Source organism: Eutrigla gurnardus (genome assembly GCF_963514095.1).
Source record: "Eutrigla gurnardus genome assembly, chromosome: 15".
NCBI classification, from domain to species: Eukaryota; Metazoa; Chordata; class Actinopteri; order Perciformes; family Triglidae; genus Eutrigla; species Eutrigla gurnardus.
The window spans coordinates 23784122-23809449 of NC_139938.1; the positions used below are offsets into that span (position 1 = coordinate 23784122).

General features: G+C 42.0%; 3 protein-coding genes across 4 annotated transcripts in view; 2 read left to right on the forward strand and 1 right to left on the reverse strand.

The window, feature by feature from the left end:
• Nucleotides 1–4814: 4814 nt before the first annotated feature.
• Nucleotides 4815–7145, reverse strand: LOC311025845 (uncharacterized protein C11orf87-like). The gene is made up of 2 exons (XM_084028978.1): nt 6783–7145; nt 4815–6382 (listed from the first exon to the last, which is right to left on the reverse strand). Exon 2 carries the CDS (start codon nt 6280–6282, stop codon nt 5848–5850), a length of 435 nt encoding a protein of 144 aa, XP_083885104.1. The 5' UTR covers nt 6283–6382; nt 6783–7145; the 3' UTR covers nt 4815–5847.
• Nucleotides 7146–16739: 9594 nt separating this feature from the next.
• Nucleotides 16740–25328, forward strand: part of psmg1 (proteasome (prosome, macropain) assembly chaperone 1) — a 13147-nt gene continuing 4558 nt past the window's right edge. Inside the window, exons 1-7 of one of the 2 annotated variants that reach the window (XM_084028063.1) lie at nt 16740–16946; nt 17526–17629; nt 18484–18629; nt 19119–19181; nt 20001–20199; nt 21124–21254; nt 21369–21447. In XM_084028063.1, the coding sequence (XP_083884189.1) occupies nt 16828–16946; nt 17526–17629; nt 18484–18629; nt 19119–19181; nt 20001–20199; nt 21124–21254; nt 21369–21446 (840 nt within the window). In that variant the 5' untranslated portion in view covers nt 16740–16827 and the 3' untranslated portion in view covers nt 21447. Of the gene's footprint in view, nt 16947–17525; nt 17630–18483; nt 18630–19118; nt 19182–20000; nt 20200–21123; nt 21255–21368; nt 21536–25328 lie in introns of those variants that run through there. The other variant, XM_084028062.1, reaches the window with a different exon arrangement.
• Nucleotides 22605–25328, forward strand: part of slc37a2 (solute carrier family 37 member 2) — a gene marked incomplete at its 5' end in the record, with an annotated part of 11923 nt that continues 9199 nt past the window's right edge. Inside the window, 6 exons of the mRNA XM_084028755.1 lie at nt 22605–22790; nt 23389–23538; nt 23947–24075; nt 24698–24838; nt 25016–25135; nt 25240–25296. Coding sequence (XP_083884881.1) covers nt 22605–22790; nt 23389–23538; nt 23947–24075; nt 24698–24838; nt 25016–25135; nt 25240–25296 — 783 coding nt within the window. The remainder of the gene's footprint in view (nt 22791–23388; nt 23539–23946; nt 24076–24697; nt 24839–25015; nt 25136–25239; nt 25297–25328) is intronic.

Consider the following 25328-nt stretch of genomic DNA (forward strand, 5'->3'; position numbering starts at 1 on the left):
ATAACAAAAAACCCATCACTGGCTTCGGCACAGAATTTGATGTTGCAAGCCTTTATGCTGTAAAGTAAGGTGAGCAATCACACATAACCCTAATTCAGCTGTCAGAAAAATGATGCAGTGTCCCACAAATGGATTACTATATAGGACAAGAAGCCATGCTGCCATAAATCTACGGGAGTGCCGTGCAGGTAGCAGCCCCATCCATCAGGTTATCTCCTCTTAAAACTCCTCCCGCTTCAGGAACCTTCAGTGGTGGCTGTCAGCAGGAGCCATCTTACATCCAGCCACGCGTTGTTTGCTGCTGTATCCACAGTTCATATACATGCATGGTGATGCATTTGCCCCGAATGTGTCTGAACACAATATCAGAGTCTGAATGTGAAGGAAAATAAAACAAACCTGGCTCAGATCGATAGAATTTGAATCTTAAAGCTGCTCGAATCAATATGGCTCGTGGATCACATGGTTAATTGTATGCAGAAGGGCTCACTCATGCATATTATGATGGACCTGCAGAGAATTATCACCCAAATTTGCAGTTTCACTCATCTCTGCAGAGCATTTTGGCTTTATTCAGCTATGTATTCGTTTTTTTTTAGTCCACAACTCCGTTGTTTGAGTCTCACTGCTCTCATCAACCTCATTTGCGGCTGATTTGAGCGAAAACTACCAAACAGCAGACAGACACACATTTAGCTGGTGAACATAGTGGAGCATTTAGCAGCTGAGGAGACTGAAATACCCCTCAGGAGTTGGTCCAGACCAGAACAAATGAAAACGAATGATTTAGATCTGCTGGATGTGTAAATAAGCAACAGTTTGCCAGCAAGTTCGCCCTGGCAACCGTTTATGGTGATAATATATCACCGTTTCCATTGTGCCCAGGTGGCCAGAAAGACTGCAAATTGTTTTGGTCTTAGCTCAAATTGCCATTTTGCAGTTTTACCAAACACGAAGCACAACCTGGGGCATTTAAAAGTATCTGATTTGTAGATTTAGTGATATAGTTACGCGTATGAACGGATAAAAGGCTGGAGATATAAAGTTTGCCTAGCAATGTCTTAGCAATAAATAGCAACGTGTGCACTTTTCTCCTTTGGTACAGAAAGAACCATCCCAATGAGTCATACTAAGATGCAATGGTGAGTGAGTGAGCCTGCAGTTGTTTCAAAACGCAATGCAATGAAAATGCTTCTTAAAAAAGCCTTTATAATTGTTAATATGCACATTAAAATTCAGCGTTTTATCACAGCAAAGGTATATTTAGGAAGTGACATACAGCTCATTTCAAGAATGCGGTATTGACTGACTTATTTAATAAACTCCCCCCGGCTCCCATTTACATGACCACGTTACCATGTAAACACCGCTGCATCTCAGTGATGTAATTAGCAGTGTCGGTAATGATTCTAGTCTAATTTCGGCCTGTGAGAATGATGGGAGACTGAAGGCAGAGAAGCTGTGCATGTATCCGACTGCAGCACTAACGATCCCTCACAGCCACAGCTTGAACCCGCAGTAACGAAGCATATAAACGGGCACTAGTGGTGACAAACTATCCACCTCGAACCCTGACAGCACGGGTGAGAATAGGAGCAGTGGTGTCCTCCCTTCCTGACAGCGAGCTGTCATTTGTCATCGCTGTGAGTTGAGATATGGAGCGCAGAACTAATCTGCTAATGCAGCTCGGAGGAATAATAAGAGTTGGCTGTAAAGTCCGGGGCGAAGTCTCATCAGTATGAGTAAGCTGTAACTGAACGCAGGATTCATCCCCTTATGAAATATTATTGCATTCACCCATGTTGTTTTTGTTAAAGTGTGAATCAAATGCACCACAGTGGGCAAGTTGGCAGGCCGCAGGCAGGATGGTATTTCTATATTGAGTGCAAGCGGAAACCCATTAATTAGTGCACCCAGTAGTTGCTTGCCAGCCCTTGTAGGAACAACCTGAGTTGAGTTGTACCGTCACTTGGAGGATGCCCAAAATCTGCAAACCCACGCAGTCTCTTGTTCAACACCTGCTGGGCAGAGATCTTCCTGTTCATGAAGTCACAATTTAAAGGACCTACAAAACGCTTACTGAATATTTTATATTTCAAGTTTGAGTGTGAACCCGACCAAGGACTGAATCTACTGAATTTCAAGTGTCAGCAGGAGGATGTTTTTAATTCCCAGAAATGAAAGGAGATCAATGCTTGGCTGAGAACAGGGAAAAAAGCATGTTCAACGGAAAGTGAAAACTGAAAACTGTGTTGATTCAAAAATGATTTTACAACCGAGACCGCCCAAACCATGTCTCAAAATCTCCAATCAATTCAACACCGATCTTTACCATTAGTGGGGCTAAAAAGGTCAGCTTCTTCCTGAGGATGGCACTAGGGGGGAGAGGCCTGGAGGGCCAATAAATAAAAGTTAACACTCTTTAAAACTAGGGCTTTGTTCTCTTGGGATCTTCAAACCTTCCTTTTAGATTATGTGGACCTATTTAAATGCTTATAAGTTGTATTAACTGACGCCAGCTTCCTGAGGCGACGCCTACATTACACACAGCCATAATAATTCTATAAAAAAACAGCCTCAGGGGACGTTATCCACTCACTGGCCAACCGACGTCCATTGCAAAGTCTGTCTGCGGCAATGAGGAACAGAAGCCTGTGGGACAGCAAAACCCTGTTCTGGCCTCATTAATTCTAAATTAGGCTATACACAATAACTAGGCTATTCCCAGAGCAAACTTAAGTTACACAAAAGTCCCCCCCCCCCCCTTGTCTCCTCCTTTCTATAATAAATAACAGCAGCCCTACTTCATCTCTCCTGATGAATGACCTCTAGAGTCTCGTCCATTGACCTCTGATCTTTATATCATTTCCTGGCTGCACCTTCATCCATTTCTACCAACTGACGCCAAGCCAACAACCTTGATTGATTCCTAAGCACTGCCATTAAGATTTATCTCGCCACTGACCTCTTTCCATCCTTAGCAACTGACCTTAACTGATCCCCGTCCATTCCAAGCTACTGACCTCCATCCATTCTCAGTTATGGACCTTTGATTCCTAGCCACTGCCCTTCGTTCATCCTGGTGACCCACCACCACTAGCCATTCCTCCAACCATTACTAACCACTGTCCTCCCTCCGAGCTACTGACCACCAGTCTTTGGTATTAACTTTCATCCATTCCAGCCACTGACCATCATACATTCCTTTCCCACAGACCTCCAATGATTCCCTGGCCACTGACCACCTTGAACCGCTGACCACCTTTCTTAGCCATGGACCTCCATTCATTTCTATGCATTTGACCATTTTCCATTCGTAACCATTGACCTCCATGGATTCCTACTGACCTCCTTCCATTAATCTATCGATTCCAGCCATAGACATCCATTGATCAATGATCTTCATGTATTCCTATAGCTACTGAATGCTACTAAAATGACTTCCATTAGTGCTGATCCATTGACCTCCATGGATAGCCACAGACTTCCATCTATATCTAGGTCTGGCTTCCTTCCTTCATGGCTTCCTAGCCTTAGACCACCTTGCATCCCTATTGACCACCACTGACCACCAGCCTTCGCCACAGCCTTCCTTCCATCCATAGCCACTGACCATTCATTTTAGCCACTAACCTCCATTTAGTCCTAGATACTGACTGCTATTAAACTATTCTTAGCCAGTAGCCTCCCCTGACCTCCACTGATTCCTAGCCATTGACCATCATCCCATCCTAACCACGGACTTCCTTCCCATCCCTACTGAACTCCCTGCCCCCATCATCTCCCAGGCACTTACCTCTGCCCATTCCTAGCCATTGACCAGTTACTCATCCATCTAACTGCCAATAACCATCTACACACCATTGACCCACTACCCCACCACCAAAATACATGAATTATACATGTCACTCCACCTTGGGTCTCACAGCGAGGTCATATTGAGAGATGCATATTCTCACCAGATGTTTGGACTGCACACTGTATGAGAATGAGACGACCATGTCTAGTGTGGTGCTTCATTAAACCCCTTTATTTATTAATTTATTTTTAATGCTGAGAACATACGGTGTTCCATATCCTTATCTATAATTGTTCTGGGGGGAAACATACGTTTGGATGTAGAATGCATTAGTCATCTTTCGTTGACTTACTTCCAATTTCCCTGCGAAGATAAATGGTTTCATTCTGTTGCACTTATGCCAATGAGATAAGAGACAGGCAGTCTGTCAGTGCATCTTCCAGGGCTGGAGCTGTGCCAAAGACTGCTTCATATTCCCAAGCCTTTTTCTTGCTTGGGACAATTAGGAACATAGTGTCCTGGTACCTGGCCAGCACGGACGGATGCTGATTCACTTCCAGTGACCTCCAATAAGACAGGCTGTGGCGCCATTACGGGGGCGATGTTAAGACTAAGGGTGATACTTCCATAGATAACCTTCATGTCAATAAATCAGATATGATAGATTTATGGGGGGAATATACAGTTGATGCTGTTCCATAGGCAGTGGATTGGGTTTCTACATATGATAGACATGGTTTTACAGTAGGCCTGTGTGTGTTGATATGGGCCATAGAAATGGTGTATGCTTATAGACCCTTTGCAAATGCTATGGATCCCCCGAGGAAGGTCATTTGTTTAGCATGATGTGTGACGTAATGCCAATCCATCCAAACATTTGCATATTATCTAATGTCTCAGTATTATAGTGAATACATTTTTACTTGGACATTTAATTTTGACTACAAAGTAATTAGCATTCCAGTTTTTTCCAACAAGCAACAAGACGTTTAAGGTGAGCGACACATTCAAAGGCTTAACATAACGTAAGTATTTATTTATAAACTTTGAATATTACATTTTTTTCCTTTGATAAGGCAGATTATATGATCTCCAGAAAGATGATGTTACTGTAAAACATTCCAGCTCTCATAATGGCATACATTTACAGTGAATTCATATAATAAATGACACAGAATTTCTACTAGGCCCACGATGATACAACATGAAGAATTAAAAAATAAAACTGATTAGACGGGCTTGAACTGAAACCCTCTGCTGGAAGGATTTTCAATTTATTACATGTCAGAGAATACATTATAGCCTAAATACTCAAAAATCAAAATACTGTATTAGCGCTAAAACTTACTATCTGACACATCTAAAAAAATCTGTGCATTACTACAGCAAAAAAGTCTTGCATCCTGTCAGGCTAACTAGAGCTACACCTACAGATGTCTAACAGACATTGGAGGACAGTACTTTAGGCAAATATGCTAAGTCACTTAATTGAAGGAAGAAATACTACGCAAACAAATAAGCCATTTTCTACAGCCTATATGCAGCTTTGCACTGCCTAACAGCACCACAACATCCATTATAGTCTAACTACATACTGGTAGTGTGTCAGAGAGACATGCCAAGGAAGATCAGAGCCATTATGGGTCTGTGTTGTGTCACCAAACTCTAAATAATTGAACACAACCGTGTGTCACGTCCCAGGAAGGAGTTAAAGTTTAAACATCTTTGAGGTTTGAAACAACGTTTTATGCTGGGGGGGATTGGAAGAGGTCCAAAAGTCAAAGCAGGCAAATACTTTATACAATCTCATAAGGAATGACCGGTTAGCTAAATACTAGTGTATTAAGGAAGGTGTGTGGCCACATAGCTAGCCTATGTGCCGCTGTAGTAGGCCTACTAGGCTACCTCGAGGCCGACTATTCTGCTCAGTATTCTGCATTACTGTTTCTAAGTCATCTACAAGCAGCAGAGATGGATTGTGGGAGTTCTTTGTGCCTTATTGCTTTTCCTGTTTATTCCACAGTCACGTTCCCTGAAGTTGCACTGAGTTAACAGTCGACAGTAACTGTCTCGTGCAGCGGCGGCTCGCGCCCCGCGGCTCCGGCGGCGTCCACGCTCTCCGCCGCGCTCTGGCACGAGAGCGGCTCCTCACATCGCACGGGTCGGACGATGACGCACGGCCTCGCGGGCTCCCCGCTCGCGCCGGCGCCGCGCGCGGGGCTGCGACTGTCGCGCTCGTATTCCTCCTGCGCGCGCCGGATCTTCTTGTTCCGAAGCTTCCTCTTGTGGAAGTGGAACGTTGCCAGGGAGACGATGATGATCCCGACGAGCACGGCCACCAGCACGAGGAGCGCGAGGGTGGAGGAGAACGGCGGAAAAAAGCTCATCTGCTCCGCGCAGGTGCCGTTATTGGCCTGGAAACCCCCGTGACAGCGGTGCAACGGCACCGACAGCCCCGAGGCCTCAGAGGTTCTGGCTGTCATCCGGTCCACCTTTCGCGGTCACTCGTGTGTCTCTCTGACCCCAGTACCCTTCGTGCTCTCCGGGCTCAGCGCGGTGACACCGGCCCGCTCATGTGGTTACCTGCACCGAAAAGAACACACATGAGACCCGCTCATCCGGCTCCAGAGGAGACCCCCTATCCGAGCAATCAGGCACCCGCCCACCAACCCTCATTAACGGCTCCAGCTTCATCAATAAGACCAATCTGAAACAATTAAAATGGACAGTGCAAACCATATGACACTAAATCACAATGTTGCATAAAACCTGCCAACCTGATATGTTCATACACAGTGTGGAAAACCAGACGCTGCTATGAATATAAAACGAGGCATGAAGTCGGTACAATACATCATCTATTGTCATGTGTAGGCCTACAAGATTAAACATGTATTCCACACAGCAGCGTTTTAGGATAATATCAGAGGGGAAAAATGCATCTCAAGCCTATAGAAATGTAAAAAATAAAGAGAAATCTTACCGGATGAAATTGTCAGTACAGGGCACAGTCCGTGAGTGGAGAGCCGATGTGTGTAAATGGGAGAACAGGATCACGGTGACGCATTTCATACAATGAGACGCTGCTGCTGAGCTCCGATCACTCAGGACGCTTTGACTGCCGCAATCCGCTCAGTCTGCATCCAGAGCGGCACTTCCCCGGCTAAATACTGTAAGTAGCGGCGGAAATGCCCCAGTGTGCACCGAAGTGGGTTTATAAAACGCGATTAGAGAGGAGTCGTGGTCGGGATTTTCCTCGAGAAGCGTCCCCTCCTCCGGCCATCCGCTGCTCCTCTCAGCATCTGAATGAAGAGCTGCAGCTGCATTAAAGGTCCCGTATAGTCAGCTGGCAGCCTGCTTTCTCCTTCTTCCTCCAAGTATTACCGACATCAGAGTGCTTAGCCCCCCTCTAATAATGATTGCTTATTCACTTCACAAATAATCAATGAGTTTTTCTTCTTCTATTGGATCGGTAACCACTGGCATTCTTGAGGGTGTGGTCAGTCAAATGCTGCATGATTTGAAGCGGTTAAGCCTTACAATGAGGGTGTAATTCATGTCTAGCTGTCTTGCATTCATTTGAGCTTGATTAAGTATAGGAAGTGAGAAGTATTGGCCTTTTTCTTAACCAGAATCTTAGACAAGAAAAGTTGAGGGAAAGCACATCTTTTTGGTCATCTACTATAGATGCATGCTAAGCATCAATAGCCTGCCACAAATGCACACTTTCAACATCAGTTTGATATGCTGATGATTTTTCAGCTGATGTTTGCAACTTCCTCATCCAAGACCAAGCTTGGATTGTTTTGACTGTTAGAGACCATCATTTGGATAACGGCACAGTTGCAATCTACCATAAAATGGAAAAAAGGTGAATCAATGTCGCATGTTTGAAGGAGAAATTACCATGTTTCCACCACTAATTGATGCAGAAAAGGCATACATTGGCGGATGTAAAATCACCAGGATGGAAGAAATGAAGTGTTTGATGTCAAGCCCCCAGACCACCCACAGGTGTTAAAACGCCTTTGATATCAATGTATCATCACAGACTTGTAGCAACAGTCAGTATGGGATTAAGGAAATGTTCTGAGAAAAAAGGCTTAGTATAATTGTTAGGCACTTGATTAATACAAGTCAAACCCTCACATTTACTTTTGATGAAGATACATCTTTTACAAAAAGAGCCACAATCAGATAACGACTCATTTAGGGCTCCATTGAGCTCAGCTCCAGATTACTGCAGGCGTGTGACATGTACTCCAAATATAGAATTGTGCAACGAGGCCACGGCTGGACCGACCTATAAGCATTGTGAAAGAATATGTCCCATTCTGTGTGTTTATGTCGGATCTGTAGCGCCAACGTGTTGATGATATGCATCGTAATTCCACACTACATACTAATTTGAGTGTGTGTGTGTTCACACGGGGAAAGGTTGCATACTAAAAAGAGCTGATTTTAGAGTGATGGTGTTGATTGATGACTCCTTTACTCGCAATGCATAAAGGCACAAATTAATAGCTCGCAGCTGTGAAACATCAAAACAACATTTAGATGAAAGGAAAACAGCTTTCCGAACACAGCAGACAACCAACAAACCAAACGGTTCAATCTTTTCAGTGTCTATTTGTTAAGTTTATTTGGCAGTGATGTTGTAGCTCCTGTGGCCCCGAGTCATTAACCCTCCTAGCAGTGTGCTAACTGATGTGCCAACAACTCGTCAAATACTGATGCTCTGTCACTCCCCTTGGCGTCTTTTATTTTTTATTTTCTGATCGCTGGTGTGATCACTTTCCAAAGCAGACATCCTTCCTTATGATATTATAACCCATTAGTGTTTTTGGCATCTCATGATCTCCTCCCTTGTAAGTGAAATACTCCTAAAACGCCCTTTGTTAACCTTCCATCCGTCGTTCGCCCCCTCGTAGTAGAGAGAGAGTGCAGGACAGGGACATAGTGAGATAGTGAGAAGGAGAGCTGAGTATCGGTAAATCTATGGCACTTTCCGTGTTGCTGAAGTAGCAGGCGGGTTCAGGTTTGTCTGGGATCTGTAATTATATACAAGCCAGGAACCCCAAAATGTAACCCTTTGCATTGTGGATCACCCACCGAAGGGATCCCCAAATCCAGCAGGATCCTTCCTCTGGGCACATTGGAGGCCTGTCCCAAATTTCAGTCAAATACAGTCGTTCAGAAAGGCATCAGGAAGTGCGAGGAATTGTCCGTGATGTTCTGCAGCTCTTCTAATTGACATCTCTGCCAGAGATTGAAGCTGGGCCTCCTGATGTTGATGTTTGTTGATTCTGGTGGCGTCAGCTGCTCTCAGTCTGCTGGCACAGCAGAGAAGAAGACACACACCACCACCAAATAATCAACCGTATCGCCAGACAAGATGATCGATACTTAACAATTGTGCAATACCCTGGATTCTGTTCATTAAGGCCTTTTTAATTGTAACTTCCCAGAATTACACGTGTTTGGTAACTACAGCTGCAGTTGTTTGGGTCTCTACCAACTCCTGAGGGAAGTGAGGGTTGATGTAAGTCTCTGCTGGTTTGTCACTATGAGCAACACCGTTCATATGCATGTCATGTGTGAAGTTGTTGATATATGAATATTGATTACAGCCAGAGTTAAAGGGACATTATGTAGGATTTGGTGGCATCTAGTTGTGTGGTTGAGGATTGCAAAATGCCGTTTACCTCACTGAGAGGCCATCCCTACAACAAAAACACAGCTTTAGGACCAACGCTTTGCTTTGTATAGCGAGAACTCAGATCCACCACATGCACGTCCATCGTGCTACATACAGGAGACATCAGGACCTTTACTATTAGATCGTTATTCGTCAAGCGCAGAAGTATTTTTTTACTTAAAAGTATACAATACTCACATTGTTGTGAGGCTCAGCCCCAGTTTGTTGTCCAGCTAGACTCCCAGGTGTGGACACATCTGTGTCCATCAATGGAGAAGCATAAGAAGGAGGGGAGTCTTGTCTCCAGCAGTAGTAGTCCCCCATCCAACACCTTAGTCTTAGTGATGTCTAGCTGCAAGCTGTTCAGCCCGCATCACTCCACAACCATGTTCACAACGCCTTTGAATTCGGCCTCTTGGAGTCATGCGATAGCTGAGAAAACACTCTGAAGTCTGTGGAGGCGCAACAGGATTGTTAGGTTAGGTTAGTTTATTGGTCTCCACCAGGGAGAAATTTGTTGCAGAGACAGGGAACATGTTGCATTGTGTTTGATAAAGGTCAGTTTTGTAATTGATTCATTTATGATACAAATTGAGATGATTTTTCTTGATTCAAGATGCTTTTCTTCGTTGTTATGATGAGTCCATTTTATGTTTTGGATCTATATTTATATATTTATAATACACTGCAGTCCCTCAGCTGCTGGTTAAATTGTGTCTAGTGGAGGTTTGCAGCTGCTTAAAAATATTTATGAAATTCATCTCACAAATTACACATTTCAATACACAGATTGATTTCAGAATAAACTCAAATCTGGTGGGATCAGCTGTTCTACTCCCTCCTTTTCTTTCTGTTTTCTGTTTTCTGTTTTCCTCTGGATGGTCACATGCCTCCTCCTCTTCTCCTGATCACACCTGCTACCAACCATTCAATCAGGACTCACCTGCTGCTGCCGTTTTTTAAGCACCATCTCCACCACCGATATTCATAAAAGCATCTGTTAATGAGACTCCTGAAGCTGCTTCTGGGTATTTTTGCTTGTGATTTTGTTAGCCTGCAATCCTGCTTTTTCCTCATGTGCCTCAGGTTCATACCTGTCTGCTCATGACAAACACACTCTCTCAGGACGAGGCTGCGTTCCTTACCTGCCGGTCTGATCTCAACCTGTCACCTGCATTCTGTTGGATAATCTGGATTCTTCTCTTGCACATTCACCTTACATTAAATCATTGAACTTTGACTTCCTGCCTGAGATCAGTGGTTACATCCAGCTTTCTTTGTAAAATCATAACAAATTCCAATGTTAGTCTCAAGTACATTTTGGGATTTGGGACCACTGTTTGATGCAATACAGACTAAGGGATCCATTGTTACCTAAAATGTAGCCTTAAATCTCAGAACTTCTCTCAGAAGTCATACTTGTATCTCCAAGGCCAAAAGATTGTGCAGAGCCTTGGTTAAAGATTACAAAGCAGCATGATACGTAAAACACTGTATTAATAACAGATAAAAGGGGAACATTAAATCAGAAGTCTGTGTTTGTTTTTTGTTTTGCTTCCAAAAAAGCATTTAGATTTTCACAGTCATTTTCCCTGTCTCCGGTATACTTGTGGACAAGCTACATCACCGGAGGGGCTCCATGAAAAATGAATGTCCTCGGAGGGAGAGAGGTTTCCTGGATGATGAACTCACTGAAGATGAGTGCATACTGAAAGATTTATACGGCTATTCAGGCACAGTTTAAAGCCTGGCGCATGTTTTAGGGCTGTTAAATGGAGAGTGATTATTGCACTTGCTTTAATATTCATACAGGTCTGCCCAGTTGTCCAGGTCAAACTGATCCACATTGGACCAACTGCCCACCTTTGCAACTGTGGCAGGGAACCCTGGAGTAGCAGTGTGGGAAGAGTCATGGCCTCTTCATGCGGATTAAGTTGCACAACGTGTTATCAAACCACGTTTCTTTGTAGTCAATGCTGAATCATACAAATGGAGATAATGGCTCACACATCCAGACGGACTCTCTTTGAAGGCCCTGGTGTTACTCTCTAGTTATCCACACAAAAAGGGGCCGTGTAGTGTGAGGATTTGGGGGAGCAAAAAGCGATTGAGAGAGAAGTTTAAACCCTGTCCAATTTCACACCTCTGCACACTGTGTGCTACCTGCCCATCACCCAACGGCAGTGGTTTATTGGTGCTCTGCGCTGCCTGCTGAGGCTGGAAACGAGGTCGATGAGAGCGAACCGCGACAGAGAAGTTGAGCTGAAAGATCCTGAAACAGTCTCTCTTTTGTTACACAGTCATTTGGTGGATAATATAAAAGTGTTTGTTATAGCAGCTTTACATGTGTTTATCAATCTATACAGAAATTATCTTTTTGAGATTGTTCTATGATCTTTGAAGTAAAAGTAGCATACTATGATGTAAACATATGTGTTGCAAGCAAAAGTCCTGTGTTAAAAAAAATTTGCATCAAAATAAACTGAAAGTGCCAAAAGTAAAGATACCCTTTTTGTAGAATGGCCCATTTCACAAAAACATATTGCAGGACTATAATTATTGATGCATTAATGTGTCGATCACTTTAATGTTGCAGCTGCTGGTGGAGCAAATTAACTATAGGTGTAAACTACTGATACCTGATAATGCATCATGATTTATTTGTTGATTATACATCTCAATATAAAAGTAAAAAGTGAATTAAGATTGCAAATAAAAGTTCTGAGGTAAAAAGTACAATATTTCCCAGTTGCGTAGTATAGTATAGGACCTCCAAATACACTTCTTGAGTAAATGAACTTGAACGTTACTCACCACAGTTTCATTATAAATCCAAAGTATAACTGAAATGACACATTATGTATCTGCCTATTATTGAGCCCCTCTTTTCTCTTCCAGTGAGCTCCAGGGTCTCTCTGACTGCAGATTGTGTTAATCAGGATTATGAGAAAAGCTTAGTGGGTCTGAATAATAAACATATATTCATGTAACACTGCTGTCCACTCAGTGTGTGTGTGTGTGTGTGTGTGTGTGTGTGTGTGTGTGTGTGTGTGTGTGTGTGCGCATCTTCATATGAAGGAACTGATATCTTTAAAGCTGCAGGCCATCTCCAGGCAGCAGCAAGCCTCTTGATATTCCTTCCACACACACACACACACACACACACACACACACACACACACACACACACACACATACACACACACACACACACATACACACACACACACACACACACACACACACACACACACACACACACCACTGTTTCACTACGAGTCTCTGTCAGCAGAATTTCTAATGAACTGCACAAAATCCAGTTTACCATGCACACACACAAACACACACACACACACACACACACACACACACACACACACACACACACACACACACACACACACACACAGAGAGAGAGAGAGACATAGACCAACTTTCCCTTGTGCACAACAGAAATAGATTTTTCTCTTTTCTTAATGACCACCCTGTCACCAAGCGTGTGTGTGTGTGTGTGTGTTATAAGGTGTGCAGATTAATTATACGAGGATTTTACATTTGTGCATTTTAAATGAAGACATACCCCCCCCCCCCCCCCCCCCCTGCTTTGTTCGTCTTGTAAATGACTTCATTGGAGAGAGAGAGTAGAAGTATAGAATCATGGGGAGAGAGTGGAGGTTATGAACTGAACTGAGCAGCAGACACCTGCCTGCAGAGATTAAACCTGTAATACTACATGATTATTTATTGGTTAATTTTATATTGTATGTTATTAATCTGAACTTTAATAATAATATAACAAGATTTCCCTCCAACATGTTGTGGATTGGAAGTATAAAGTAGAATAAAATGGAAATAAATATAGAAGTACTGAAAAAAGTACCTCAAATTGTACTTAACAAGCTTATTTGAGTATATATGTAGTTATGTTCAACCACTGTTTAATGCATACAGGACAGATGGAGGTGGTGAAGAAGAAACACACCTTAAACTTCTATAAACATCTTCACAGTTTGCCCACTGACGTTGTTGTATCGATCTCTTCGTCGGCTGGTGGATGGTGCATCATCGGCAGCTCACCTTCTCCACCCACCTCCAGGCACTTTACGCGCACCACCACAGCCCTGCTAGCATTTACACAAGTTCATATGATTAAACCCACACTTTGCTCTGGAGTGATCACACCCACAGTTGACGAACAAGTCTGTTCCTAAGCAACTGATCCTCTCCGTGTGTGGGGTTTGCATGTTCTCTCCGTGTGCCTGCGTGGGAAATCCTCCAGGCGCTTTCACTTTCCTCCCACAATCCACACTCATGCAACTCAGCTGGAGAGAACACTTTAAATGACCCCTATGGGCGAGTGTGAGGGTGAGTAGGTGGATCCATGGGAACATGAGTGTGTGTGAAAGGCTCCATCCCTTTGTGACAAATAAAATTAGGAAATTAATGACTGAATGACGAGCAGCCAAAGGTCTCATGTGTATCTGTATGTCGTTCTCATTCTTTGTCACATGCCTCGGCATACCGAGGTTCGCTGTTGTGTGTGTCTGTGTTTCTCTGCCGTGTTGTGCAACATCGGACAGACTCACGCAGAACAGACAGGCCACGGCAGGATGAGATATGCCTTGGGCTGCATTCATTAATAATCCGGCACCTTTCCGCAGTTTTGTTAGGAGGTGTGGATGTTTATTTGCTTTAGAACACAACAGCCATGAAACATTCGGGAAATAAAGGTATTATTCCTTTAATTCATGGCTTTGTTCTCACTAATAATAATAAGTCTAAAGCCTTCTGGTGTCCTCTTGAGAATGCAGTGTTCATTACACCCCATAAACGTTGCTCTCTGTGGCACAACAGCACTGATCTAAAACAGCAAAGAATCATAACTGAGGGAGCATGGCTTTGTTCAGTCAATCTTCTAATCTGCCAGTTAGATATTGATTTTGGGGGACATGTCGGGACTAGTGGAAATGTCACGAGGGGGGGGTCCATGTCAGGGACATGTCTCTTTGGCTCTTTGGCTGAAAAAAGACCACAGCAAAATACTAAACATTAGATTGTTACTATTGCTTGTCTGCTTCTTCTGCTCTAATATTTTGATTGTGATGTGAGCTCATGCTAATCTCACAGTAATCTTTATTAGCGGCATTAATCTAAATGTTCCATGTTCTGTGTATCCCTGCATTAGCTGTTTGTTCTGCTATCTCTTGGCATAGTAATAGAAAATAAAAGATAGAAGCAATTACTGCAAACAGAAGAAGCAGAAAAAAAATTACGAGAACGAAAAAATATTCTAAAAGAATTATGGGAGCTAAAACTATAAAGCTGTATAGTTGTGTGCAAAAATAATATTGTCCAATAAAGTTCACAGAATAATTTATGGAACATTTGGACAATCAATGCACAGAGATGAGTTGTGCATTCATGTAACATTGTGGATTTTATATTAATGTCACAGTGTCCGGAGCAGGAGTGGGTGGAGCGTGGAGGGAGTGACTCCAATATTCTGTGGTTAAATTTCAGAGCATCAATTATTCATTCGAGAGCACAAATGTGTTTTTATTATCCACCATGACCCCGTAGAAAAAACGAGGGATTCTGATTTAAAAATGGATCTTTTTTTGGCATTATGCACCAAAACACTGAGGCAAATTGTTTGTATGTAAAAATGTACTTGGCAATAAACCTTATTCTGATTCTGAATTTGTTACCTTCAATTACTTAATTTGTGCAGTGATTGTGGGGGTGGGGGCTGCCTTTTTTGTAATTGAGTCACTTCCCGTTAAAATGTCTGTCCCTGCCAACCAGCGTGGAAATCTGGCCAGTATTTAATGCTCTTGACCCAAGTGTAGGCCAGACAGATGGAGCCAGCGACTATCACCATTCTCCAGCTGTGCTGCCATTACTGTTACAAGGTAAACAGAGACTCATTCTCGATGTAATATGTCATTATAGTCAATGTTGTGACATTTCATTGTCCTGTTGTTGACATTCCTCCCATCGTGTTTTGAGGCTTTAGTGTTTATTAAGCTACAGAACATTCCTTCCCACTCTACCTATATCTCTCCCTCCACTATCAATTATAATCACAGCAGCCTGAAGCTTCCTCCTGGTGTGTCGTTCCACGTTGTGACTGGAAACCTTATGGCCTCTTGCAACACGATTGCACTGCACTGCTAATAAAGCTTACACCAGGCTTTGTCTTGCGATCCAATTTGTCTTTCCAACACTAGACATTTTTTTTCATCGGTGACAATGAAACATTTTTATGGCCGTGCTGATGTCATCACATTTCTGTTTGTCACTCATCTCCTGGCACAGCTTACAGGGAAATGAATTATACAACACAATGGAAAGGATGGATGTTCTGCAGTCAACTTGAGGCCAATTTGCACTAACATGACTTGGCTTATGTTTCCATCCAGTAACTGCGACCGAATGATCTGCCAGTATCCTTTAAGAATTATGTTTTCCTGCTATCTCCCACTCATGTTAATTATGTATAACCGCTAAGTAGCTGGTGGTGTCACGTGATGTGTCAAGTTTACCCTTAATTAACGTAAAAGGCCAGAAAAAAACACATCAAGCAATCCGCTAATTGTTAGTCATATCAAGCCCCCTACATTCATTGTATAACCACACAACATGTGAATCCACTGGAGAAATACAGACCTTAAATGATTTATTGATTTAAGTGAGCAGCTAGAAATACGTTGGACAGGCAGAGGTCATGCATGCAGCCCGGGGCTCTGAGCTTCCCACAGGGATGCTGGAGAGATGGTGTTGCACGTGTTTTAGCTGTTTGAATCAAGGTATTTCTGGGCATTTCAAATATTAAATAAAATCTTTTGTGTTGATTTTTTTTTAGAGGAATTGCAAACATAGTAAAAACAAAAACAAATAAATCTTAAAACAATACTCAGAAGTCCATGTACATTGAAAACAGTGGAGCAGGGACATCCACTATAGCTGTACATTATATTTTATTATAGTTGAAATATTAAATGTTTGAAATATCTGTCAAATATAAATATAAGCACACTGTTGTGTATAGCCTACTGTCATATGCACCTACCTCATTTGAATAAAACAACCTGTTACATAATCTTAGCCTATCTCTGCTTCATTTGATTGCCATCCAAAATAAATAAATACATTTTAAATTTTCATTTAGTTTGTCGAAATTATGGTTTTATTCTGAAGGGGCCACTTTTTTATTTTATTTTGAAGGGTTGTTGCTGCCGCCGGAAGTGGCGGATGTAGCGTTATGTTATGGCTGCAGGTCCCTAATCACTAGCAAAGTTTCGCTTTTCCTCTGGTTAACTCAGTGATTATGGCGACGTTTTTTGGCGAGGTTCTGTCGGTGTATTCTCGAGCCGTGGAGGAAGACGACGAGGAGCTCGATGAAAACGAGGAAGATGAAGAAATCCGCCGAGAACTGGAGAAAAAGAGGTTAATAACGTTAGCCAGCTAGCATGGAGCCAGGAAGTCAGAAAGCATGGGGATGTTATGTTAGCTAAGTGACTTTTGGCAGTTTCATCCAGTGAATTGAACTCGTCACATTACTTAATACACGTAATGATGTATGTGTAAGTTATATTTGTACCACACGGCCTAACTTCAGTTGCTTCGTGCTTCGGAGGCTCCAGCTAGCTAACATGACACATGACATTTCAGTTCACAAGGTTGAGTAGGTGATGCTATGCTATGTTATAGTACTTTAAATCCTCGTTACTTATACCGATAGTAATAAATAAATTAAATGCACATTAAAAAAAAAAAAGTAATCTGTGGCTGTTGTAACCCCACCGTCCTTATTTAATATTAATACGCATATACACATTAAATTATTAATAAATGGCTTGTTATTGATATGCATTAACAGGAGCAAGTAATGGATGTTGACTGTTTATTACGGATCCCAGGACTAAATAACAGGAAGTCCTCTGTATAATGCAGTTCAACACAAACTACAGCCCTTTTCCTCACAGCTATTCCTCTCCTCTCTAACTCAATTCACTGATTCATCAGGGAGGTGAGTCTGCACTGGAGCCCTGAAGTGTCCGACTCGCTGACCTCCGGAAACAAGTTGCAGTGCTCAGACTTCATCCTGGCGGTTGGACACAATGCTGCCAGTAAGTGGCTGCAGTCATCTCCGTGTGGTGCATTACCTGTAATGCACACCCAGCCAGTATTATTACAGATCAAATGAAATGTTAATGATCCCTGAGACGAGATGGAAATGTAGAGTAGTCCATCGACCTCAGCGCTGCAATAACACAGATTTCCAGGAAGGTTTTTGCAAGTGGCTGAATGTAATGCAGCCTGCCATTAATAACAGAATGGCTCCAACCACTGATTATTTTCATTATCGAATTAATCTGCTGATTCATTTTCTCAATAAATCTTTATTTTGTCCATAAAATGTCAGAAAAGTAGTGAAACATATCAATCACAAGACACAGATGATTCTTCGAAGCTGCTACACTGACCATAGAACTTCCACTGTTCATCTCAAAATTTACATTTGTTTCCCCATTTCTCCAACAGATACATACATAAATACATACTCACTGTCTAAAAAAACAAGTACAAAATTGTTTTAATGAATACCTCATTGTTTCAGAGGCAATGTGACGTAGTAGAACAACCTCAAAGGTGTTTTTATATTTCACATTAAAATAAGTCGATCAAACCAATGAGTATCTCTGATTTTGTAGTTAAAACCATTAAGTTAGTCAAATTAATTTACTACCATAATCACTTGGCGAAACTCAATATGCACATAGAGAAACTGGCATGAATCCACACACTACAAAGATGTCTGTGTAGCTCGGCCGGTAATTCATTGATAGTATCTGTCCTAATGTTCGCTGTGAGAAAAGGTCTATAATTTGAATATAGGTCTGTCGGATACATAAGGTATAAAAAGGGGAAAACTCCTGTCATGTGAGCGGTTGTTGAATACTGAGAGGATTTGTCTTCACAGGGTTTCTATCAGTGTACGTTCTCACCTCTGAAAACTGGGACGTAGTGGGACATGCATCAGTGTGGAACGAGAGGAGCCGGGCTGAAACTGGGATAACCAGCGAGGAGTCGGCATGTGTTTTCTACAGACACAAAGACACCCCATCAGTGAGTGACAAACTGAGCAGAACAGCATGTGTGTGCCAGATAAATACCACAGAAAGCTCCTCGGTGCTGTAAACTCGGTGCTAATCATTCAGTTTTAGTGAGTTTGCTACTGTAATAAATGTAATAAATAAATAAAAGGGTTGCCAGTTTACCACTGAAGACGTCACCTTGTGATCAAGGATATTGTGAACAACATTTACTTTTCTGATGTTCCATAGAGCGAACAATTAATCACGAAAGTAACCTGCTGAAGAAACTCCTACCTGTTAGCGTCACTCTTACCTTTGCATGATTAAATTACCACTCGGAAGCAGGCAAAGTGAATTTCCAGGTTAGAAAAACCAAACTGAGTGATCTTAGAGCTGGTTGCAGTGCGTATTTCTTTACTTTGATTTGTAATCCATCAGTAAAATCAGTCCTTCCGGTCTTTGCGTTACACTTGATGTTTCAATATTGAATATATTGTCTCTTGCTATCCTTTCCCTGAAGGTTTTGATATGCCAAGCGACTTGCTATGTTGCCGAAGACCAGCTTTTTCAGTGGACGGAAAAGGTATGTTTATTCAGCAAAATCAGATGGATGGCACTGTGATTAAATTATGTTGGTGAAGCTGTCCCACCTCAGCCTGCAAACAGATAGCAGATTAATAACCATGCACATGTTTGTTTACTTACATTAATGAAGCACTGCAGTGTAGAAAGAGGAGGACTTTAATGGAAAATCAGCTCAGTGGTAAAGAAGGAGCGCACAACACCATAATAACAGACATATAATTATTCTCCTGTACATATAGGTTACAATAGTTATATGTCCCACTTCAATCATTGTTTACTGGGGCCCTCTACCTTTTGTTACTTAAGTCTGACTTCTGATTATCAAATTAAATGAGAAAAGAAAGCATCACAAAAAAATTAACTGAGCGTTAAATATGTATTATACCTATTGTGCTCACCCTCAACCACCACTGCCTGCCATTATCAATGCAAATTTAATTTAGTCGCGGTCATATTTCGGAGCTCTTACTGGCGCAGGGTTGTCTCACACATCACTCTTTTGATTAAAACCCGTTAATATTGTGTCGATGCATCCGAGGGAACGTTAGATAGATAACAGTGGAAAAACACGACTCTACCTAATGAAGTGTTGCCATTGGTGATATTCAAATGTAACTGGTCATTGAGATAATGCATTTTAATTTGATGTTTTTTATTCATGTTAAGTGTTTGGGTAACTAGCTATGTAAATTAACAAAACATTATTTTATTTTTTATTTAACGAGCCCCCTAGATGGCGGTCTGAGGCCCACTCCTTATGTGCGTGATGCAGGTGATGTTGTGTTGGGCTGACGGTGAGTTTCTCTTGTCTTTGTAGGTTTTTGACTGTCTGCAGCACAGGCAGCTGAATGTGACTGTGCTGTCAGACAGCTCCGTGACCGAGTACAAGACAGCAGATTATCTGGGCTCCAGCTCCACTCCCTTCCTGCGCTCGCTCCACACTGGTTCTTTCCGCGGTCAGCCTGTCTGCGAGTCGCTGGAGCAACCCAACATAGTAACTGGTCTTCCAGCTGCAGGTACTACAACATGTTCTCTAATTCATGTGTCTCAAACTTGCTTTACTTGGCATCCATCGGTCAAATCTTTACAACTTGAATTCCCTCCTTTGCTCTCCTGAGAAGAGGACGACCTATAATGACAAAGGTCAGATGCGACTGCTAGCTCGCTGTAAAATCAGCTGTTTCTGTGACTGCAAAGTTTTAGTCCATATTTTCTAACCCTATGCAAAAATAATGCATTGAGAGTTTTTAAAGTAGAGAATTGCTTTCTGAAAAAATATCCCACGAGAGATTGTTGATAGTGAAGACAACATGAAACAACAACTTCTTTTCAGTAATGCACATCGACTGTTACAAAGACATCACAGTGTAGATCTTCTCATTATGATACACACTCTTTATGATTTCAATAACCAAAATGCTGCAGTAGCACTGGAGTATTGTTAAGTGGATGTAAATTAAAGCCTGTAAAGCATAATTATGGGGGACTCTCATTAACTTCCAGCTTTAGCCAAGTTTGTTAATTACTTCTCCTATGTCCTTGAAGGAGACACTGAATCCCCAAAACTGTAAATCGCTTTGGACAAAAGCATCTGCCAACTGAATGAAACATAGTGCCATTAGTGCTGTTTTCCAGTCGACTCACACCTCCTCATGCAAATTCCAAAAATAAAATACAGGAATACAGTACTATTTTTGTTTTGTTAGGTAACTTTTTGCTTGTGTAGCAAAATAGTTCCATCTGCATTTCATTGTGCAACCCTGTGTTGCATATTGAATCCTTGTAGTAATAGTCTTCTAATTTCTCGATAATTGCGACATCATTGTGATTAAAGACACTGACAGTCCAAACAAAGAGATGCATCTGCAGGAGAAAGAACATGAGCCTTTACCACTGTCCACTCATGTTTTAAATCTTTGTCCTTTGTGCTGTTTGGTCAGTGCTGAACCACTGCGAGGTCCACCACATCGCCTCTGTTGTTTACCAGTGTTACAGTGATGTCACCGGCCCTGACTCTGTCGCCATGGCGACCTTTAAGCCTGCACTAACCAAGCTCGGCAAGTCTATACAGGTGAGCTGCTTTTCTCTTTACGTCGGGACATTCAAAAGGTGATTTAAAATATGACTGAAATGCATCTGCAGTGGTTCCCTGCTCTCTTACTTTTCTTTCTCCCTCTGTCTTCAGTTGGACCCGTCTCCAAAAACAGATGTCCTCCGCAAGTTTGTCAGAACCACCAACATTCAGAGTAATCTTTATATCTGAAAATGGCCACATTGCAAGCTGTGCAGTTATATTTTATTTTCCTGTGGTAAAATACAGTCATTTTTTAATAAAGTAATAAAATAAGGAAACCCTTTGTGTAAATGTCATTAATAATGACTTATTTATGTTGTTAGCCAATAACAATCATTTATTTAGATTTCTTGTCACATTAAGCCGTTGAGAATGACTGGATGATGGATTCTGCCTCTGGTGCTACATTTAGTTTATGCTGCCAGTGACATTTAGGAGGCCATTCAGCATAAGAATAGAGAGCCTCTTTTCTCCGTGCATACTCTGTATTTGAGTTTTAGTCGCCTCCCACTGATCTCCAGTCAGCTGTGCATACAGTGATGTTACTGTGGAAACAAGGACAGTAAAGCTGAAATTATGCATTTGAATTGAAGGGTTCACAGAAACAGCTCAAAGCCTTGGAGAATACAGCAGTTTGTCTTATTGCATTCAGCTGACTCCACAAGCAATCTTTTGAGTCTTTGCTCATAGTTATTACAGGTTTGCAAAAAGTATAAGGTATTCGCCAGTCAAAACTTTTACAGGTACAGTGCAACAGTGCAGGCTCACACAATTGAAGACCTGACATTATATAGACTACCAAGTACAGAAAAAATAATAAAATAGTATTTTAGCTGTGCTCTATGTGAAACCCAACAGTTTTAACTCTACTCTTGTCTCATTAAACTGCCTGCTGCTTATTAGTTTGCAGAGGTGGACTAAGTACCTATATTTAACTTAAGTTTAATCGCTTATACTAATACATACTGCATGCTAAAATTATACATACACATTAACAGTGAAAAATAAAAGTCCTGCATTCAAACATTTCTAAATTGTATTTCGCAATGACCCCTCCTGTCCGGAGGGGGGCACTGCGGCGCCAGTGAGCTCTGTGACAAACGCCGGAAACTAAAAGAAGATGAAGTGAGCGAAACTCAAACAAACCAGTTGGTGTTTGTTATGGAAACATTAACACAATGACTACATAGATTTTTACTTAATGGTCCCAACTGTTAGTGCGTATATGTGGGTTAATACTGTTTTAAAACCCCGCTGTTACGTCACGTCAATGTATAACTGAACGGGACAGCGAGAGGATATTTTAAGTGGTGAGTTAGCATCAGACTAACGAGGCTAACGTTAAAAATGAGTGTTAGCAGGCGTTTACATTCAGCAAGTAGCAGGTGCAAAGCTTCAGCCAGTCGGAGCAAAGGGCACCCAGGCCCTAGAGGTGCACCCAGGGGTGCCAGCAAGGTGCTGGCCGAGAGAAACCAGGCGGTGGTGGCGGTGGGAGCCTGGGTGGAGGGCGGAGAAGACTTCGAGGATCCGTCTGTGAGTTTGTCATTTAACGCTAAGCTAGTCGTTAATGCTGCGTTCATTTATACTGTACATTCCAAATTATCTTATTTCATTCTTATTTATGCTATTTTTCACTTTTTATTAACATATTTGCACATGTTTATTTAGTTTTTGTTATGTACTTGTATTATCTTCTTATATTATGCTTATATTGTTTTATACAACAGTATTATTTACATTATTTACATTGTCCTTTGCCTACATCATAATCCTTTATTTCTATTTTCTTATAATTATAAGATATCTAAAAGCCCAATTTGACATTTTCGTCTTGCTTACTTACTAACCGTCTAAATCCCAAAGATATTAAGATTGATGCCGTAGCAGATGAGAAAATTAGTATTAACACACTTGAGCTAAAACCACTGAATTCTTGGCTCTTTTTTCCCCAAAAATATGTATAGTTGCTGATTCATTGACCATTGATTGGTTGTTGCAGCTCTAATTGGAGGGGCAGATAAGGCAAAGTCATACGGTACATTTAAAGTCTGAGGATTGAGGCTTCTTCCTGAAGTAATCCAAACCTTCTTCCTGAAGTAACCCAAACCTTCTTCCCTTTGTCTTGTTTTAGGCTCTGGCTTTGCTGACGGAGGAGATCCAGGCAGAGAAGAGAAGGGAGACCGAAAAGAGCCTCCAACGGTTTCAAGATGAAGTACGCCATCGTCTGGCACAGCAAGCTCAAGTCAGCAAGAAGAAACGGCAGCCTCAGATTGTCTCTATGGTAAAAAAAATAACACTGTGACTGACAGTAAAGTATTAATGAGGTCGTATTAACTCCAAAAATATCAATCTGGGGAGCTTCCTTAAGTAAAATGAGCACTTTAGCACTTGAGTATTTTCAACATTCTTTATTCATGCATTTCTATATTAGAAAATGTCTTTGAATTGCTTTATTCAACTCACTGTCTAAAACGTTGAGATGTTTAGTTCAGAATTATGAAAAACAGAGAAAATGGGAAAATCCTCCTATTTAAATGATTTTAATTATTAATGTTGATAATTTTTCTGTTTGACTGAAAAATCAATGGGCCGACTAATTGTTTGGACAATACACAGGGATGATGAAGCATGGCTGAGCCTGCTGGTTGTCCATCCTGCTTGATTGATCTCATTGTGTGTTAATGTCCAGGTAAAACCTGATAGGAGAATCCCACAGCAGCGGCATCCGGTCTGGACCCAGCATGTATCTACTGGCGAGAGGCCGATGTCTGCGGGAGGTGCAGCACAACAGAGGGTGACGGAGAGAAGTGCTCAGGAGGTGAGGGGGTATATACATTGTTACATCATTGAAGTTTTAGTAAAGTAGTTTGATGTGTGCACATTCCATATATACACAAACGTATATGGACACATTTTGTGTACTGTTGTTTTTTATGCGTAAGGCAAGACAGCTCTTTTCAAATAAAAGACAATTCTACCCATATATATTGAGTTTAGTCCAGCAATGCCGACTGTCGCATGAAGTGTGAAAATCCTAAAGCCTTAAATATGAAGAGTCGATGCAGCTGATGCATGCCCAGAGCTTTAGGGAGCCATAGTCAACCATCACACAGTCTTTTGGACGTAGTGCAGTGTGTGTTGTTTTTGGCAGTCGGAATGATTGCATTGTTTCCTTGTGTTAGTGATAGAATAATGTGACAGTGATTAATCTGTGGGATTTTTGTATTTCCATGGTTTTCCAGTCAAGTGGAGGCATGAGGCAGGTCAGACTTAGACTGGCTGCCCGTCGGATGATCCCACATGGGGAAATTACGTCACAGCTTCCCGGGGGCGAGTGGAACATCTCTCCAACTGGACATGTGAGCGTCTGTGTCTCACACTTGTTCCTCTTTTAAAAACACATTGTTCCTATACTTACAATTTTCCTCTGCACCCGACAGAAAGCTGGGTTTCACATGCTGACAGAAGATCAGGAAGTGGAAGAAGGGGAGGATGCTCATGAAGAAGAAGAAGAAGAGGGGGAGGAAGATGGAGATGACCATCTCTTCTCCGGTCATGAATGTCCCCTTGTTCAGCAGAAGGTTAATGAATACTGATGGTGCACACACACACACACACACACACACACACACACACACACACACACACACACACACTACTTGTTAGTAGAATCGGTTATTTTATGTGGTATCCCCTTGTATTGAGAAAGTGGTTTATATACGTTTTGTTATCCTGTTTTGGCTGTGTGTATGTTTCAGGTGAGTGGACCTGCGTTGTGGGATTCTGGCAGGTCACAGCCTGATTCCGGATTCACGTCCAACCTCAGAGTCCCGCAGGCCCTGTGGCCTCTGACCGACCAAGAGGAACTGAAACGACAGGTAGACATCATCAGACATGCACACCACGCTTCAACTTTATGTGCCGGGAGCCCTGTCTTGTCTTGTTGGACCAAATGCTACAGATAGCACGTATCTCTCTGCAGCGTCAGTCTCAGTTCCTGATGCACCGCCGTCTGTACATGAAGATTGAGAGAGAACAAGTGAAGGAGAACAGACAGAACAGGAAACACCT